Here is a 20,570-nt window from a genome sequence, read left to right as displayed (position 1 = left end):
TTTTTACAAATAGTTTATTGTCAAATTAGTTTCTACATAACACTCAGTGCTCATCCCCAAAGTGCCCTCCTCCATGCCCATCCCCCCCCCATCCATCAGTCCTCAGTTTTTGTCAGCATTCAAGAGTCTCTCATGGTTTGCCTCTCTCCCTTTCCCCCACCATTTCCGCCCTTCTCCCCCTTGTTCCTCCGTCAAGTTCCTCCTAATCCTCCTATACGTGCAAACATATGATATTTGTCCTTCTCTGCCTGACTTATTTCGCTCAGCATAACACCCTCAAGGTCCATCCATGTTGCTACACATGGCCAGATTTCATTGTTTCTCATTGCCATGTAGTATTCCATGGTATAGATAAACCACATCTTCTTGATCCATTCATCTGTTGATGGACACTTAGGCTCTTTCCATGTTTTAGCTATTGTGGAGAGTGCTGCTATGAACATTGGGGTACATGTGCTCCTATGCCTCAGCATTTCTGTATCCCTTGGGTAAATTCCTAGCAGTGCTATTGCTGGGTCATAAGGGAGTTCTATTGTTAGTTTCCTGAGTAATCTCCACACTGTTTTCCAGAGGGGCTGTACCAGTTTACATTCCCACCAACAGTGTAGGAGGGTGCCCGTTTCTCCACATCCTCACCAGCATCTAGAGTTCTCTGATTTGCTAATATGATTCTTAATATATTCTTAAAACTTTTATTTTTGTTCATAAGTGAGAATAGAATATGACTGTTTTTCTGTAACTGTCAGCTTTGGGATTAGGGCAGATACTTCCTTCATTTAATGAATTGAGTAACCTTTTTGTCTTTCTCTTTTTTCCCCTCTCACTTCTTCTTTCTTTCTTTCTTTCTTCCTGTTCTAGAACAGATAAAGAAATTAATAGAGGGATTATCTGTTTTCAGAGTATATACCTATACTCTTTAGGCTGGATTTTTTTTTTCTTGCATGTAATTCTTAGATATATCAATTTCATCTGTGGTTATTGATCCTTTATGTTTTTCCTTGATTAATTTTTATGATTCAGAATATCATCAATTTCATTAAGATTAGAGGCTGTATCTTACTATATTCTTGTGTGCTTATATTTTTATATTCTTCATATCCCATTTCTCTATTTTACCATGTTTGTATTAAATATGATTTGTCAGAGGCTTTTGTATATATTTGTCTTTTAAATGTAGTAGTTTGTGGATTTATTTTATTTTTATCTTTTATTGATATCTAACTTACTGATTTTTATCTCTGTGCTTTACATCTCTCTCCTGTTTTGTTTTTAATCGCTTGACTTAAAAGTAAAACTCATTAATTTTAATTTGCTTAAAAATTAAAACACTTTAGGGCCTGATTATGATGAGATAAAATCAGAGAATGGAGATTTGAACCTAAGAATTGTAGTGATTTCGTAGGGTGAAGACAGGAAAAAGCAGAACAATGGACAGAGAAGTAGTGATCAAAGGCATAAAGAAATTTTGTGGAGCTAAAATATCTTTATTTATTTTTCATTTTTATTTATTTTGAGAGAGAGATAGCAAGCTAGGGAGAGACAGAGAGAGAGGGACACAGAATTCCAAGCAGGCTCCACACTGTCGACACAGAGCCCGACACAAGGCTTGAACTCATGAACTATGAGATCATGACCTGAACTGAAGTTGGATGCTTAAGTGACTAAGCCACCAAGCCACTGCCCCTAGCTAAGATATCATTAAATTCTAAGGGCTAATGCTAAAAAAACCTGCTGATATAATGGAATTAAAAATACTTTAAAAATTATATTCTGACATCATCTACTGTGAAAGAACTCAAAAAATACAATAAGCATCTGACATTCCTCCTCTTCTCCAAATAATCATTCTTTCAGACCATGTTAAGAGCAATGATGTTAAGTGTGTCTTAGCATAAGGGTAACTACTAGAAAGATAGAAAATACATGCTATTAAGCTTTTAGAGGAAGAAAAAAGGAAATGAAGAAAACGGAGATCAGGAAAGGGGAAAGTAATAGAAAAATATAGTTGAAGATGGAAAACGTAGTTCAGCTATATCAGTAATCAAAATCATTGAAAATATGCTAAATTCACTTGTTAAAATTTTGAAATTTTTGATTCGGTTTAAAAAAACAACAAAATGCAGTTACTAAACTGTTTATAAAAGATATGCCTAGGGGCATCTGGGTGACTCAGTTGGTTAAGCTTCTTTCTTTGGCTCTTGTCATGATCTCTTTGTTTTTGGGTTTGAGCCCCGCTTCGGGCTCTGTGCTGACAGCTAGCTCAGAGCCTGGAGCCTGTTTCAGATTCTGTGTCTCCCTCTCTCTCTGACCTTCCCCTGATCATGCTGTCTCTCTCTCTCAGAAATAAATAAAACATAAAAAAAAAAAGATATGCCTAAAGTTTAATTACATAAAATTTGGAAGTATGTGAAAGGAAAAAGGAGAAACACATCTTATGACAAAATTTATAGTGTTCCTAGAAGTAACACTGGCAAAAATGTATAAGATCTATGTGAGAAAATATTAAAACTGTTGAAGGAATCACAGAAGACTTATGCAAATAGAGAGCTTCAGAGAAAGTAATATTCAAGTTTTAAAATGTCACTTCTTTTGAAATTAACCTTACAAATTCCATACTATTCCAATTAAAATCTTAACAGGGTTATTCAAAGGAGTTAATATGCTGGTCCTAAAATTCTTACGGAAAAAAGAAAGGCCCAGAATAACTGAGACATTTTTGAAAAAGAAATTGGTGGGACTTATTTTATTATCAAAAAATATTGGCAAGCTGTAGAAATTAAAATGGTCTCGAAATTACAAAGGGGAGACCTGGCACCTGGGTGGCTCAGCCAGTTAAGCGTCAGACTTCAGCTCAAGTCATGATCTCACAGTTCATGGGTTCGAACCCCACATTGGGCTTAGTGCTGACAGCTCAGAGCCTGGAGCCTGCTTTGGAGGCTCTGTCTCCCTTTTTCTCTGCTTCTCGCCCACTCACACTCTGTGTGTGTGGCTCAAAAATAAACAAACTTTAAAGAACAAAAAAACCCCAAAAAACCAACCATCCAACCAACCAACCAAAATAACACCAAGGGAAAACAAATACATCAATCAAAACACAGTGAACAAACTCCAAAACATATTTGAAGAGAGACACACACACACGCACACTTTTGATATATGACAGAGGCAGCTTTGCAGACAAAGGATGCAGTAAATAAAAAAGGATGCAGTAAATAAAAAATATTGTGAGAATCTTAATCTAAATGGGAAAAGTACTTCATAACTAAAATAAATTTCAAACCAGTTAAAGATTTAAATGTGAAATGACCACAGAACACAGGAAGGATCTATAAGATCCAGGCAGAATGTGCTTGAACAACATACATGTAAAAGCACAAACTATTGGAAAAGATTAAAGGTTCTATATAACACATCTACCATAGAAAGCTAAAACCTCCTCTACCAGGTACTGCTGGATAAAGAACACAACATTCAGAGTAAGTTGCACAATATTCTTTTTAAAAACAGTGACTCCCTCCCAACCCCAAATTCCTCATGACTTATGTATTTTATGAACATTGAGAAAAAAATATGAAAGGATATATTGACCAAGCTATTAATTTGATATAGAGAGAGTCTGTTTTGGAGGAGAGGCACAGAGTCACAATAAAAAAACTAATTAAAAAATCATTCGAGGGGGCCCCTGTCTGGCTTAGTTAGTGGAGCATGTGACTCTTGTTCTCGGGGTTGTTGGTTCAAGCCCCATGCTGGGTATACAGATCACTTAAAAATAAAATCTTTAAACAACTATTTGAGATAGTAAGTTTATGTAAATGTACTAATAAGGTCGTATTTATGTATATATATTATTCTCTATACGATATATATATATATAGAGAGAGAAACTTCTCTAATAATTTAGAAGATATAGCTGTAGACTGGAAGAATGAGTACACCTATCCATACAGTAAAGGACAGTCTAATATAAAAATGCAAAAAAAAGATGTAGTTAACAGTTGCTGATGAGTATCATCAACTTGTGTTTATCGTAACATTTGTTATATAAAACACTCTGGCATTTTCTTTCCTCAAGGTAAGAATAAAAAACAGAACTTTAAGAAGTCCCCATTTAATATGGACAGTTTTTTCAGGCTCTGTTCTTCTGTTAAGATTGGTATTAAATTTCCCAAATTTGGTGCTCGTTGACTATATAATACTTGACAGACTGCTGCTAAGGATAAATAGTGAATAGGGTGTATGTATCACTTCCTGCCACTTAGTATGTCACACATTGTTTAAGTCTTTTAAGCAGATACCTAAATTACTGTGTCTTGAGTAACACTTTGTATAGAATAAGTGTATCTGTGTTCTGTGCTATATAGGGAATTAGAATATAACTGTATTTAGTGACATTCTGAGGGAGTAATATTTTTGTTTCAGTCACACTTCTTTTTGGCTCCATATTATTCATTTTAAGGTACATTTTTAGGCTCAGTTTAATGTACCATTCTTATAATATCTGACTTTACTGGTGTTTATTGAGTTTTAATGTTTTTCATGTGAGTCTCAACTATGTTATTTTGATTATTTTCAGTATACTATGCTTTAATATGTCAGCACATAAATTTAACTTGCTCTCCTGGTGTCAAGAAAAACTGAAGTCACTGTCATTTATTATGATCTCTATCACCTTAAAATAAATATCTTTATAATAAGTGGGGCCTGAATGGCTCACTCAGTTTAAATGTCCAACTCTTGATTTCAGCTCAGGTCATGATCTCACAGGTTCACGAGATAGAGCCTCACGTCGGCCTCTGCACTGACAGCACAGAGACCACTTGGGATTCTCTCTCTCCCTCTGTCCCATGTGCTCATGTGCATGTTCTCTCCCTCTTTCAAAATAAAGAAATAAACATTAAAAAATGTTTGTAATAAAAGCATATGAAGAACAATAGTTAAGGAATTTAATTTCAATCAAAGTAATGTTAGAGCTTCATGATAAATGCACTATTGGCATTCTTAGAATTTTCCTGGGGTCTTTTTAATTTAATTCTAAAAATATGAGAATGTGTTTTCCTCTATGTTTTTTATAGCTTTTCAAATAAAAAGATTTCATTTGAGTGGATTGTGTTAAATAACAAGTCAATTGCTGCATATTAAAACATCCCAAAACTTGGGAGACTAAAATAACAGCCAGTTTGTTTGCTCATAATTGTGTGTGTCAGCACTTGGGTCAAGCTTAGCAGAAGCAGTCTTTTCCTGTAGTCATGTATGTAACCACACTTGTCTGGCTGCTGTTCTGAATTGGATGGTATAGCTTGCCTTACATGTCTGGTGGTTGGTGCTGGCTGTGGGCTGGGCCAGATTCTCCAACAGGTTACACTGGGCTTCAGCAGATGGTAACCTAGGTGCTAAAAGTGTAAGAAAGAGGGCAAGCCTGAATGTGCAAGTGCTTTTCAAATACCTGCTTGTGGCACAGCTGCTGATGTCTCAGTGGCCAATGCACAGGATCCTAGAATCAGTGTTGGAAGAGACCATACAAGAGACAGCATACAGGGAGGAAGATGAGATCTCTTGGGGAAAATGACTGTATTAATGTAGTGATACTTAGTTCATTGATGAAACTTTTCTATTTTCGGTGTTTCTTTGTGTTTATTGGTCTGAACTCTTTAAATTTGAAATATCTTTGTCTCAGAGCTATTCAGTGCTATTTATTTCATGACTACTTTGCTGAAAAATAATAGATTTCTATCATGGACCACTTTCTTAGAAACATTAACAACGAATCTCTCTTCTTTATGTGTATATAGTTTTAAGTGCTCCAATAAATGTGACTCCTTTTAAATAATATAATTTTTCATCAATTTATTACATAAAAGCTTGCATGATTATGCTTTATTCCTTGAACTTTCAACAAAGAAACTGAAGATTTTTATTTTGTAAACAAAGAAAATATAGTCATGTTTATATAACAAATTGAAAGAACCCATTAAATGTAGTAAGTCCAGTTTGTCTCAACAGCCACTTTTATATTTTGGTAACTGGTTAAATTGCCCACAGTTTATATTCTTGCTGTTATTAGTAGGTCATGTTGATTGAGGTGCTTTTCTAATAGTATGTTTTGGGGGACCACATTTTCTTATTGGCCTTTCCCTAAGTCACTGGCATGATATTTTATTTGGTTGCATGGAATTTTAGTTTTCTCACTATTCCTATTCCCACATATTCAGAGAAATTAAAATTTGCTAATTAAGAAATTGTCAGTTTAACTGTGATAAAAACGATTTGACTTTCCTCCTTCTCGGTTGAATCAAATAATGAAGGTAGTTATGGAGCAGAGTAATTTTTAAATTTGGTGCATAGTACAAATACACTCCCATTACTTCTATGTAAGACTCATTCTAGGGACCATATTAAAGCCTTGGTGCTGGTTAATTAAGTGAACATTTTAATTAAGTCCCTTCTTAAAATGTTAAATAGTAGTTTTCACTTCTGAAAAACAAAGATGCTTGAAATTTTTCAGCAGTGTCATTTGGTATTATAATTGAGAAAAAACTTAACGATGGTAGCTAATATTGAAAAGGTGAATCTAGGGAAAAGTTCTAGATGTTTTGCTGAACATTGAAGAATTTATTCTTATTTCTTTAAGTATTTGAGAAACAGTATGCTGTTGCACTGGGAACAGAAAATATTGTATGAATACATCCCAAATCTCTGCCCTTAAGAAGATAGGTTTAAATTTTGTAAGCATATTATTTAAACAGTTTTGTTAGTACTAAAATCAAAGATGGGTCACAGCATTGTATTAGCAAGTCATTAGCTACTGCTTTTGTAGAGTGAAGAATAAAGGAGAATTGAGAAATAGTGGAACAGACCGAGAAGTTAGATATTTGGTGTTTTTTTTTTTTTTTTGTCAGCCAGTTATTATTTTGGCTTATTTATTTTGAAGTTGTTTTTGAATTTTCAAAACACTTAGCTCTATACATGTTGTAGTTTATAACACATTACAAATGAAGCGATTGTTTTTATTATGTTTATTGCATTGTTCATTTTATATTTGGCTTGCTGTTGGTACTTTTATGTAGTTTAGATAGTTAAACTTTGCCTATAGCTTCTAGTTGGTAGACTATGGCAAAATAATTAGCTAACATTTATTGAACACTTCTGTGTTTTAAGGCCCCATTTTAAGCATATACCATGCTTTGTCTTATTAGAGCCTCCAGGGAACACTGTCAGGTAGATGGCCTTTATTGCCTGGAAACTGAGGTTCTGAGAGATCGAGTGGTTTACTCAAAGTCTCATGCTGATAAGTGACAGAGCTGGAAATTAAGTACAAGCAGTCTAATTTCAGAGCTTGTGCCTGTGTATTATCAGAATCCCAATCTATTTCCATAATTGCTAAATCCATAAATCTCTGAAAACACAGAATTTTAAAATTGCTTTATTTAGGGTATAATAAACATATAATAAGCTCCACATAAAGTGTACAGTTTGATAAATTGACACATACATACACCCATGGAAATGTCACCATAATCAAGATAACAAGCATACACGTCATCCCAAAATGTTTCCTTGTCCTCCTCCCTCCCATCTTCTATTTCTAGTCTCCATTCCCACAATCTCCAGGTAACCACCGATCTACTTTCCATTACGATAGGTTATACTTTCCTATTACGTATAAATTGTATATAAATGGAATCATACAATATGTCTTTTTATTCTGGCATCCTCATGATAAGAATTTTGAGATTCATCTATGTTGTTGCATGTATGGGTAGTTTGTTCCTTTTTACTACTGAATAATACTCCATTATGAGTATATAACAATTTGTTTATCTACTTACCTGTTGATGGACATTTGGATTATTTCCATTATTTGGCTGTTAAAACGCTGTTATGTAACATATGAGTACAAGTTTTGTATAGATTTATGTTTTCCTTTCTCTTGGGCAAATACCTACATATTGTAGTTGTATGTTTAACCTTTTAAGAAACTGCCAATGACTTTAGTTAATAATACTGTATTATATATTTGAAGCTTACTAGGAGAGTAGGTGTGTGTGGTGATGAAAATATTTCAACTAGACTTACTGTGATCATTTTGCAATATACACACATATTAACTCATTATTGTATACATTTGAAACTAATATTACATGAGAATTATATCTCAGTTAAAAAGACTGCCAAAACTTATACCTTAAAAATATTTAATGTGTTTATGAGATACTACTTCCATTTTAGGGGATCTACAAAATTTGCATTATATACTTTTTTAAAATTTAGAATTCTGAAACGTATATGGTCCTAGAGTTTTCAGAAAGGTACTGTGGACTACTTAGTGTCTTGTGAAGTAATATGGTACTATGAAATGTTTTTTGATGCAGCAGACATTTTTGTGCTTTGTTTAATTTAGAAAATCCCTTAGAAAGATGGTGTTACTATTATATAAAACCCTCAACAAGAAATACAGATGATGAGCCTTAAATAATTATCTAAATGAATATCCCCTAAACTCATGAATATCCCCATGAGTTACATGTACACTTATCTGATAAGTGTTTTCATCTTGAAAATTTTCTGTAATGAAATAGTGTTCATGGAATAACAATGTTGTGTGTGCTATATCTTGCCTAAAACCTAGTATCAATATTGATGGTCTAGTACTGATTATTATTATTGTATATTATTTAAAGTGCTGTTTTATTAAAAATTTAAATATATTCTGAGAGATACAATAGGTAGTCTGAAAAAAATGAACATTATATGATTTCATAACATACTAAAAATTTTTTTTCTAAAAAGTGCTACAAAAAGGACAAGATAGTTCTCTGTTCTTTATCTTGAAGTCAGATGACCTAAGAATAGAAAGTGTTTGAAATTATTGGAATGATAATAAAGCTTAATACATACATGTAAATTATAATTTGTTAATGTAAGCCTGTCATATCAGCATGACATTGGAGGAGATCCTTGTCTGAGCCTGAGTACAGAGGATCTGTGCCCTCCCTGAGGCTTACAAGCTACTGAGGAAGGTAGACCTTAACTATCTTAACAAGACAAGCCTGAAAGACATAATAATTATTGGGATATCAATTTGAATAAAGGTGGTAATTGAACTGAATCTTGAATAGAAGAAAAATATGAACAGGAAGAGCATTTTGTCTGGAAGGAATAGTAAGCACAGGTACTGAGATAAATTAGTATGTTTAATAACTCCTGAGGAATATAATAATACCAAGGGGCCACATGGGTATTAATGGTTTGTGGTCTAATGGTAAAATATGTGATGTGTCTAAAGTAACACAGTAAATGACAGAGCCAGATTTGAAACACATGCTAACTTGAAAACCCATCTTTTTTCTATCAAGCCATGGTGTCTGTTCACTGTAAAGCCTTCTGTTTGCCATATAAGTTGAGTTTGTATATTAACTATTAATCACAGGGGCACCTCGGTGGACTCTTGATTTTGGCACAAGTCATGATCTCAGAGAGAACCCCATGTCAGGCTGTGCACAGACCTCACGGAGCCTGCTTGGGATTCTCTTTTCCTCTCTCTGCCCCTCTCCCACTCATGTTCTTTAAATAAATAAGTAAACTGAAAAAAAAAAGAAGTTAAAAAATATTAATAACAATGAGTAGATAAATCTGGTTGCATATCATTTTTGCCTTTCCTAAATTAGATATTATGATTAACCCTCTAATACAGTTAACAAAGTTTACAGACATTTTTCTAATTTTCTTTTTGGTTATCTTTTCTCTTGCAGGGTTACATTTTGCCATCTGCCTTTCCAGAGTAAGTGGCTCTATGTGGGCACCGAACGAGGTAATATACATATCGTCAATGTGGAGTCCTTCACACTCTCAGGCTACGTCATTATGTGGAATAAAGCCATTGAACTGTGAGTGTGAGCAAATATTCCATATCTGAAAGTATCAGTACTGTATATGATATCTTTATATAATAGCTAATGAGTAAATCCATGTAGAATTAAATGTCATACATTCTTGATATGAAACACAGATTTATGAGCCTTTTCTAAATATTGTCTTAGCAGTTAGTACGTTTAAATGTTCTGTATATATATATAGATAGATATGGGATATATGCATATATCACCTGTGTATGTATGTGCCAATTATGGTACAAGTTTAATGAAACAATTATTAGGTGAAAAACACTCCCAATTTTTTTTCTGTGCTTTTATCTTCTGATTATTTTTCTTTCAGATGTTAGTCATGCCCCACTAAGTTGATTTCATGACCCACTAATGGGTTGCCACCAGTGTTTAGAAAACAGTGATCTAAACCACTATTTGATATGTTTAAATAATTGACTAATATAATGTAAATGTTTGCAGTATAACATTGCAGAATTTGACAGTTAATTTTCCTTAATTTTGATATCATGGTGATTGTTTTCATTTAACAATAGCAACAAAAACAGGTTTCAGCTGTAAGACCCTAAGGATCTTTAGCACTAACTTTGCACTTTGTTTTAGAATCTTATCTTTATATCTTATCTCAGGTTTTTTTTTTTTTTATTTTACTTAGACATAAAAATCAAAACTTAAGGACATTGGCAAGATTCATTCTCAATGTTTCTTTTGTTTTTAAACAGATAGTTCTGTATTGTTGCATTCCACAGAATTTGACATAAGGATAAATTTGTGGCATCTCTCTTAAGCAAGGTCTTGGTGCAGCTATTACCAGGTGCTAAGCCTGGTTTTCCTTTCTGTGGCAGTGATGTTATCATATCTCAGTCCCTTGGGCCAGCGTGTGAGTTGATCACAACATCCACTAGGTTGGCCTGATGCAGATGTCAGTTCAGATTCACAAAGATCTCATGAAGTATACTGGTGTCTCACCCCTTGGAATTTATGAATAGGGAGGTGCTTATTCCTACTATATGGGCATAAGTTTAGCTCCATTCTTATCTGTGGGACTTCTTTTTCTCTGAGCTTGTACAGTAGCATTATTTTTGTTGTTTTGTTAAAAAACAGAATTTTTCCTATTTTTTTGTGTGTGAACTATGGAACTGGATGAGATGCCCCAGTTGGAGGCTAGAGGCTTGATGATACTTTACTTAAAAATATTAATTCTGAGAATTCTACCATGAGAATAGGTTTTTTTGCGCTAAAATACTAAATTGAATATTTCTGTACAGAAAGTGTACTTCTAAATAATGCAGACTTGTATCAGTGTCACTATCTTTCCTCTGATTGCTGTTTATTTAAATTCAAGTTACTTAACATACAGTATAATATTAGTTTCAGCTATACAGTCGAGTGATTTGGCTTTTCCATGCAGCACCCAGTGGTCATCACATCAAGTGGCCTCCTTAATCCCCATCACCTCTTTCACTCATCCCCCACCAAATTTTCCTCTGATTCCTATTTTGATCCATTTTAAGAACTATACATTTCTTATGGACCACTTACGGAATTGTGTTCATCCTTTATAAATACATGTTTATTTTCCATTCATTGTTTTCATTACAGTCAGGAATATATAGTTGTATTGAAATATTTAATTGAGAAAAAAATCTTGCTAACTTTTCTTTTTTAGGTCATCTAAATCTCACCCAGGACCAGTTGTCCATATAAGTGATAACCCAATGGATGAAGGAAAGGTAGAATTTTTTCCTAAAAAATTACTTATCACTTAAATGCGTGGATCTTGGTGTTTTTTAAAAATATGCAAACTGTTCTAGTTCCACATGTATTTACCTTGCAAAGTTGAGATTTCCAACAAATGTTGTACATCATAGACGCTTACTGGTTTTTTATTTTCATTTTGATTTTTATTTAAAAAAAATTTTTTTAATGTTTTATTATTTCTAGGAGAGAGAGAGAGAGACAGCGTGAGCAGGGGAGGGTCAGAGAGAGAGGGAGTCACAGACTCTGAAACAGGCTCCAGGCTCTGAGCTGGCAGTCAGCACAGAGCCCGACGCGGGGCTCGAACCCACGAACCGCGAGATCATGACCTAAGCAAAAGTCGGACGCTTAACCGACTAAGCCACCCAGGCGCCCCTGGTTTTTTAAATATTATAAAGAACAAGTGTAAGAATTAGAATCAGTTATAAATTGTAAAGAACAAAAAACCCTGAGACAAATAAAATTTAATAAGTACAGTTCAAAATTATTTGTTTTTGCCATATTAAGATTTTGTGGAAATCTGGCAAAAACAGTTTTCTTTTGATTTTGAATTATTTTAATGATTTAATTATACAATTTTTATAGTATTTATCATATAATGCCTTATGTTAGAGTTCTTTCTGTACTCCTCTGCCTTCAATTTTTCTTCATAGATAGCTTAGATTAATAATGTAGATTAATAATTTTTTATACACAACCGGTTTTATACAGTCAGTATCTAGTTATTGTTTAGATTTGTTAAGACATTTAAAAATAAAAATTCCTTTTCCATGAATCTCTTTCTTAATTCAGTCTCTCAAGTAGTTGTATTTAATTATACTTTTCTACTTAAATAATTTTATGATATTAACCAAATAAATGACAGGAAGTTTATAGCTATCAAAAGTCAGTGAAATGAAACTTCTAGAGTTTGTGAAGGTTTTTCCTTTCCTCAACTAATGGGAATGGTCTAGCCTGTGTGTTGTATAATACTATTCTTTTATTTGCTACTGGGAAAACAAAGGGATAGTTATACTGTTTGGAGTTAGCTTATAATCATACAAATGTATGTTTTGAGAGAAACTTCACAGGAAGCAAGTTACAGTAGCCCATGTCTGCACCTTATTTTCTTTGATACAAGGTACTTGTTTAGAAGCCAAGCCATTAGGTGGGAGGCATGACTAGAGAATTAAAAACTTCCCTCCCTTCTTCCTGGATTCAGTCACTTAGTCATTTCAGTCATTTCTTTGCAGTGTCTCTTTTTTATTCAGCCTCATTATGACCACTGTAGTTCAAGCGTTCAACCCATTCATGAGTCATTTCCAAATCAATCTTCCTAGAATGCTGTTTTAATATTATTGCTTTCCTTGTTGAAAAGTTCTCAGTGGTTCTGCAGTATCTAACAAAATCAAGTTTCCTTAAAACATAGCCCTAGGTTCCATTGTCTTTCAGAACATCTTTACCTGAATGCTATGCTGAAGCAAATAGTTATTGTTTCCCAGATGTGAGCTGTTCTTTGCTGCCTCCATGCCTCCTTTATGTGAGTCCCTTTGTTTGGAATGCTTTCCCATTATTCTCTGTCTGCTGAATTCCTACCCACATTTTTTTTTTTAATGTTTTATTTATTTCTGAGAGAGACAGACAGCGTGAGCAGGGGAGGGTCAGAGAGAGGGAGACACAGAATCTGAAACAGGCTCCAGGCTCTGAGCTGTCAGCACAGAGCCCGATGTGGGGCTCGAACCCACAAACTGTGAGGTCATGACCTGAGCCGAAGTCGGACGCTTAACCCACTGAGCCACCCAGGCGCCCCAGCTGCCACATTTTGAGGCTTAGATTGAATATATATCTTTCATGGTATCTTTGTTGATAATCCCGACTAAAAATGCTTTCTCTCACTTCCAAATCCATTAGCACCTTAGTTGTGCAAGTTTTACAATACTTGTCACATATTGCCATGTATTAGAAATATGTGCATATCTCACCTCCCTTGAACTTGAGAGATTCCTTGAGCATAGAGAGATTTGTTAAGGTTTATGTTTCTCATAGCACCTGACATATAAATAGTAACTCCTCAATATATATACTTAATTTATTGTATAAAATTATATGTAACTACTTAAATCATCCTCATTTTTTGAAATTGGCATTAATGTTATTCTCCTTAGTCTCCAGAGTTTATCTCATCTAAATGTTTTTGAAATATTGAGGTACTAGAATAGATTATATTGTTTAACCTCTGATTTTTAATAGAAAAGTCCACTTTATAACAGCTACTCTTCTGTTTCCAAAGATCTTTGTAACATAGTGTCACTAAAAAAAGGGGATAGGGCAAGTTCCTTCAAAGCTCACCTTACAGTAGATGCCACCACATTAAGCAAAGGCCTTAGTTAGGAAAGGTTAGGAGTGTAAAATTACTTATGAAAATAACAGTAATGAGTACCACTTACTGAATTCTGCTTTGTTTTGGGCACTGTGCTTTCTACTTTATATGCACTATTTTATTTGATCCTCTTAACAACTTTTTAGTTCTCTTCCCTAATTTACAGATGATGAGGCAGAGACTTGGTGCGATTATGTGATCCAGAGGTGCAAAGCTAGATATTGGTGGGGCTGGAATTTTGAATACTGATTGTTCTGATTTCATTCCCAGAGTTATTGATTTTGTAGAGATTCATATTCCTATTCGGTGTGCCCACAAATGCTTTTTATGAGAGAAGAAAATAAAAGGAGACTGCTCAACTGTAGATAAATTAACATCTCTGAGTTATAAAAGATTCTAGTGGGAGGAAATATTGAAAGAATTTTCCAGGTTTAAATACCTTATCTTTAAGGTAGCTCTTCTGTTTTTTAATATTTGGAGGATTATGGGGATTAAACTGTAACCTGTTGGTAGATTTCTAACATTCTTAGGCTGTTAGAGCAGGCTAGAGATGTTAAAACTTACTATAACCCTCTTATGTTATTAACATCTGAATGAATAAAATTACTTCCTTAATGTAAAATGGCTACTAAGTAATCTAAGACTAGAGCTTAAGTGACTTGTGTCCTGAGTAGCCTGTGCAGTTTATCAACTCTTAAATTTTATCCTTTTCCGTCTCTAATTCCTGAAGTTTCTCTATTACTTCTTCATCAGAAAATACCATGTTACATGTCTAAGATATTTAGAAGGACTAGGAAGAGGTAAAGGAAACAAATACCAGTTTTTCCAGGAGTATGTATCTCACATTGTCTAGAAAAGAACAGTTTGTATTAGCAGAATTAACTATACTTCCTGCCAAGGGGGGGAAAGTTTTGTTAGCTTCAGTGATTGTCCCTCCAAATACCCCTGAAGTCTGAAATCCACTAAATTGCTATTTCATTAAAATTACCGGGTCTGCCTCAGACTTTGTTCATATCCCCAGATTACATTACAGTTATTAGCTACCTACTAATCATTTATATGTTCATTAAACAAATATTTGTTTTCTTTATACTAGGCAATATAATAGGTATTAGAGATGTATAGATGAAAATGCATGTGGTGGCATAGGAGAAGAAAGATCTTAGTCTATTTAGAGAAATTGGGGGTTGGCTTACCCAAGGGAGCAACACTAAATTGGGACTTAAAAATGAATAGAAGATCACTCAGTGAATAAAAGAGAAGGAGGTTTCAAGCAAAGATAATAATGAGATTGGAAAAATGTCAAGTTCGGGGGTTGTGGGCAGCAGAGGTTTGATAGACAGTGGGCAGTTTGTAAACTAAGAACATGCATTCTATTCTGGAATTTATTTATTCCCCCCAAAATGTATTAAGTACCTACAGCATATCAATCAGCCTCAGTGTCTGATGGTAGCGGTGAACAAGGTAAAACCAGTCCTTACCTAAATAGACTGGTGTTATAGTTAGTAAGAGAATTCAGTTAAGGAAAAGGCCATCATTGGGTAGTAATCCTTCAGATTAAAAAATGTACAGAATGCTGTTGGAGGACATAAGAATGAAATTGACTTCCATTTGGTAGATCAAGGAAGGTTTCCCAGAGGAAGTGATAGCTTAAACAATATCTAAAGGATTAGTAGGATTGGTCAGTCAAAGAGGGTGACATTCAGATGTGGCCCAGTGGGAAGGCAGAAAAGGTAAGAGAGCATTAATGCAAAGATGTGCTGGAGTGTGTTGGGTAAGGGATGTGGCAAAGGATGAAGCTGGAGAGGTGAGCAGCGGTCAGACCATGATAAATCTTGTAGGTCATATTACTCAGTTTGGACTTTATCGTAAGAGTAATGGTAAGACAATAAAAACAGTTTAAATAAAAGCGTGCGTTTACATAATCAGGTTTGCATTTTAGAACAGTTAAACACTAGCTACGTTAGGGAATAACGTAGGTTAGTTATTTTAAACCTACGTTAGGTTTAAAAAGGAGCAAAACTGAGGTCAGGGAGACTGGGAGACCAGAAAAGAGAACCTTGTGTTTTGAACTTGGAGAGAAGTGGGGGAAAGTAGAGAGATAATAGAATGTAATTTTAAACTTAGTTCATGATTTTCCCTGATGAGGGGGACTAGAGTTAGGGATGACCCTCCAGGTTTTTGTTTGAGCAACTTAATGCACATTAAGATAGGGAATACTGAGAGAGACACAGTGTAGGGGGAAAATAACGAATTCACTTTTGAACACGTTTATTTTAAGGCTCTTGTAGAGTCAGTGAAGGGAGCCATGACCCCTGGAATTATGAGTTTGAATCTCATGAGAGGGATCGAGGCTGGATATAACTTGGAACTTATCAATAGATAGATGAATAAATGAGATTGTCTGATAATGTGTTGAATTAGGAGAGTTTGTAAATTCTAAAGCACCTATAAATGTTAATTTTTAGTTAATAATTCATTATGTTACATTAATTAATGAAAATGTATACTCCAGATTTCAAAATGGTACTGTTTTCTTTCTCAATAATTAGTTGTATATGTTGAGTCTCTAATCATCAAAGACATAGAAATATGCAGTGCAGTATTCTCATCATTCATGTGATTAGCAATGCAGATGTTTAATTATAATTTTATACTTGAAATATGTGAATGATAATAGTTATCTTTATTGTCAGCAAATAAATGTTTCACGTAATTAATATCATTCCTAGGTCATGTGGCATTTTCTTTTATTACAGCTTTTGATTGGCTTCGAATCTGGAACAGTAGTATTATGGGACCTCAAATCAAAGAAAGCCGACTACAGATACACGTATGATGAGGTAATAACATTATTTTTGCCAATCAAACATTATTTTTGTCATATTTCTAGTTCAGAGCAGCTCCTCTAAGAACTTATTGGTGATTTTCGTTGAGATAACCTTTGTAATTGCAATAGCACACTTTTTAAATATATATAACAGATAATCACATGGGTTAAAAGATTTTAAAGTATCTTTTCCACCCCTGTCTTTTGGTCTTCTAATTCCTTTACCCAGTGTTAGCAGTTTCTTACGTGTTATCCTAGAGGTATTCTGTCATTTACAAGCAAATTAATAAATGTATCCTATTTTTTATTATATACAAATCATAGTATACCGTAGACCATTATAGTTTCACTTGCTTTAAGATCCAAATAAAGACTGATTGTGATCGATTGATGTCTTCTAAATCTCTTTTAAACTGTAGGCCTTTCCTCTTGCCCTTTGCCTTCCCTTCCTTACCTCATTTCCTTTTTATGGCCATTTATTTGTTAAAGGTAGAGTCTTTCAAAGCCTAGATTTTTCTGGCTCCATCCCTCTTGTGTTTAACGTTTTTGTTTTTGTGCTTTTTTTTTTTTTTTTTTGCCATTAGATTTCCTATAAAATGGATAGTTTACTGAGGCTTAATAAGATTCAGGTTCATGTTTCATTTTTAGCAAGAATTCTTCTTAATTGATGCTGCTGCTTTTCTGTTAGGCAGAGTGTTAAGTGTCTGTGAGGTGAGCAGCCAGTGTTTCAAGGCCTAGATGTATTAATGCATAGAGGTTGCAAAACAAAGATATTGTAATTCTATAGTTCCTTCTCTATTAGGTCAGACGCTAGAGTCTAAAGAGAAACTTCTTCTCGTCTACTATTTGGTTAGACAGTAGTATAGTTCTTAAGGAAAGCATAAATGATTCTTTCCTTTTACTTGAATATTTACTCTAAAGGGGTTGTTCTCTTATCTCAATGATGACCAATTTATTCTTGCTTTTAGTTTCACTATGTACTTAAAGATTTAAGCAGGTTTGCTGTGCTTCAGTTCACTGAAGTTATTATTCTTACTGGTTTTCAAATTGTTACATTTTTGGTTGTTGAACCCCCTCCTTTGGGTTCCTCCTTTTTTTTTAATTTTTTTTTTTTTAAGGTTTTTTAAATTTATTTCTAGAGAGAGAGAGAGCGTGAGCAGGGGAGGGTCAGAGAGAGAGGGAGTCACAGACTGAAACAGGCTCCAGGCTCTGAGCTGGCAGTCAGCACAGAGCCCGACGCGGGGCTCGAACCCACGAACCGCGAGATCATGACCTAAGCGAAAGTCAGACGCTTAACCGACTAAGCCACCCAGGCGCCCCTTTTTTTTTTTTTTTAATTTTTTAATATTTTATTTCTAGGAGAGAGAGAGAGAGACAGCGTGAGCAGGGGAGGGTCAGAGAGAGAGGGAGTCACAGACTGAAACAGGCTCCAGGCTCTGAGCTGGCAGTCAGCACAGAGCCCGACGCGGGGCTCGAACCCACGAACCGCGAGATCATGACCTAAGCGAAAGTCGGACGCTTAACCGACTAAGCCACCCAGGCACCCCTCCTTTGGTTCCTCCTATTTGGTGATAATGGTCATGTAGCTTCCCTGCCATTATTATAACAAAGTGTAGCTATTAATCTTGCATATTTTTGTTTCAAACTTAGAATAAAATTTTTCTTATGAAACATAGCTTGTTCAGTGTGAAATGGTATCTGGTAACTAATCTGGGAATTAGTAAGGGTCATGAATTTCTAATTCAATGATGAGCTAGGAGATGTTTAAGTAGTTTTGCTTGTTTTTAAGATAAAATATATCATGTCTTCACATTGATGCTTTTAGTTACTTAAATAGCAAATGACACTGAGAAACTATAGTAATACCTGGAATTCTTTATTAATGTTTGCATGTTATCTTTGTAAGCATAACTAAAAATGAATTTCCTTTGTTTTTACAGCAGCATACTTGGTGTCTTTATTTTTTCATAGTTTTTTTTTTTCTTTAAGTTTTTACTTACTAAGCACTGTGTGGCTCAGTAATCAAAGTCTTGAAAGTATAAAAAAATATTTTTAATAAAAGGTTTCTATAATTTCACTGGAAGTTTTGATCTGTAAATCTATTTTCTACATTAAAGTCAGAGCAGATTTAACAAGTAAATTGAACAAGATGTTAGTAAACATTGATAGTTTAAATAGTTTAAATTTAAATTGAATGAGATGATAGTAAATGTTGACCTGGACATAAATGGAACTCTTTTTAAGTTTCAGTTACATGGTTTTGTGCTGTACTCAGCAGTTCTGCCATTCCATTAGGGCAGCTTTTAAAGTCAATTGACCATTAAGAACTAGGAGTGTATCAACTTGAGTTGAGAAGAAATTATTTAAAGAGGAACTAGGAGGGTGATTAAAAAAAATTTTTTTTGCAGGCAGAATAATATTAGAAAAAAATTGAAAGCTTTATGTACGTTGGTCATATAAAATATTTTTCAAATAGTTTTTAAGTGGTTCAGAGGTATAAAATAACTTCCTAATCAAAAAGGGTGTCTTCGATTTTAAAAATCACCTCATTACTGTGAGAGATGGATAGCATGCTGAAGCTCAATCTGAGGTTTTTTTTAGTCTTAGTTCCAAATATACATTTTTGTCTTATAGTTTTAGTTAATTTTGAAAATCTGTTCTAATCTGTCTAATGCAACCAGCTTTTCTGATGGAATATTGGTTACAATTAGTTGATAATTTATGTTTAGCTATATTTTATTCTAAGAAACTATAAGAATACATTCAGTTTTCCTGAACGTGTTACATATATCACTATTATAACATCCTCATGCTAGTTTAAGGAATAAAAAGAATTAAAACAGTGTCAATACCATATTAAACCTCATTTCCATTATAAGAGGATTATGAGAACATGAAGGTAACATGTTGACTTCAGCGTGGAAAATAGGAAAAGGTTAAAGTTGAAAATTATAATACCGATTGTGTATAGCTTGGTGTTTAAATTTTGTTTCTAAAAATGGAATTTTTCACCCCTCTTCGATAGGCCATTCACTCTGTTGCTTGGCATCATGAAGGAAAACAGTTTATTTGCAGTCATTCAGACGGTACCTTGACCATATGGAATGTGAGGTCCCCAGCTAAACCTGTACAGACAATCACTCCACATGGTAAGAAGGTGGCCCTTTTAAACACAAGAATTGTCATGTATGCTAAACTGTCTTGAGTTGGTTTGTTTTTGAGTATAAGCATGAGGTTTGTTTGAAGAAATTAAAAATATATACACATATAGAAATAAAATATAACAACCAGGCAATAAAAATCTCTAAATTTACAATTGATAATTCAAATTTGAACTTTGAGAAAATGAGTGGTACATTATCTTCTGAATATTTTTTGTCCAATAGTCCAAAAAGTGAATACTTTTGTGAAAGATACAGGATTTATTTTAAGCAAGCTGTGTGTGTGTGTGTGTGTGTGTGTGTGTGTGTGTGTGTGTGTGCTGAAACACTTTGAACTCTATATAAGGTAATTTTATGCATTGAAGAATTATGTAAAGGGTCCCCAAGATCACCCCAAGTTTGATGGTTTACTAGTAAGACTCCCAGGACTCCGTAAAGGGATGAAGAGCAAAGTCAACAAATGGAAAAGGTACATGAGGTAAAGTCTGGAGGAAGTCAAGCTGAAGCTTCCAGTAGCCCTCTCCCCGTGAAGTGACACAGGACATGTTCATGTGCTCCAGCAGTGAGTTATTACCAGATCT

General features: G+C 34.3%; 1 protein-coding gene across 3 annotated transcripts in view; it reads left to right on the top strand.

Annotated features, from left to right (window-relative positions):
* The window catches only part of STXBP5 (syntaxin binding protein 5), a 160,739-nt gene that overhangs the window by 42,152 nt on the left and 98,017 nt on the right, over nucleotides 1-20,570 (top strand). For all 3 annotated transcript variants that reach the window (XM_039230882.1, XM_039230881.1, XM_039230883.1), the window contains exons 5-8: nucleotides 9,750-9,884; nucleotides 11,551-11,614; nucleotides 16,758-16,841; nucleotides 19,854-19,977. In XM_039230882.1, the coding sequence (XP_039086813.1) occupies nucleotides 9,750-9,884; nucleotides 11,551-11,614; nucleotides 16,758-16,841; nucleotides 19,854-19,977 (407 nt within the window). The remainder of the gene's footprint in view (nucleotides 1-9,749; nucleotides 9,885-11,550; nucleotides 11,615-16,757; nucleotides 16,842-19,853; nucleotides 19,978-20,570) is intronic.

Source organism: Hyaena hyaena, unplaced genomic scaffold, assembly GCF_003009895.1.
Source record: "Hyaena hyaena isolate Hyena2069 unplaced genomic scaffold, ASM300989v1 scaffold_52, whole genome shotgun sequence".
Taxonomy (NCBI): Eukaryota; Metazoa; Chordata; class Mammalia; order Carnivora; family Hyaenidae; genus Hyaena; species Hyaena hyaena.
This window is presented reverse-complemented; position numbering and strand designations above follow the sequence as displayed.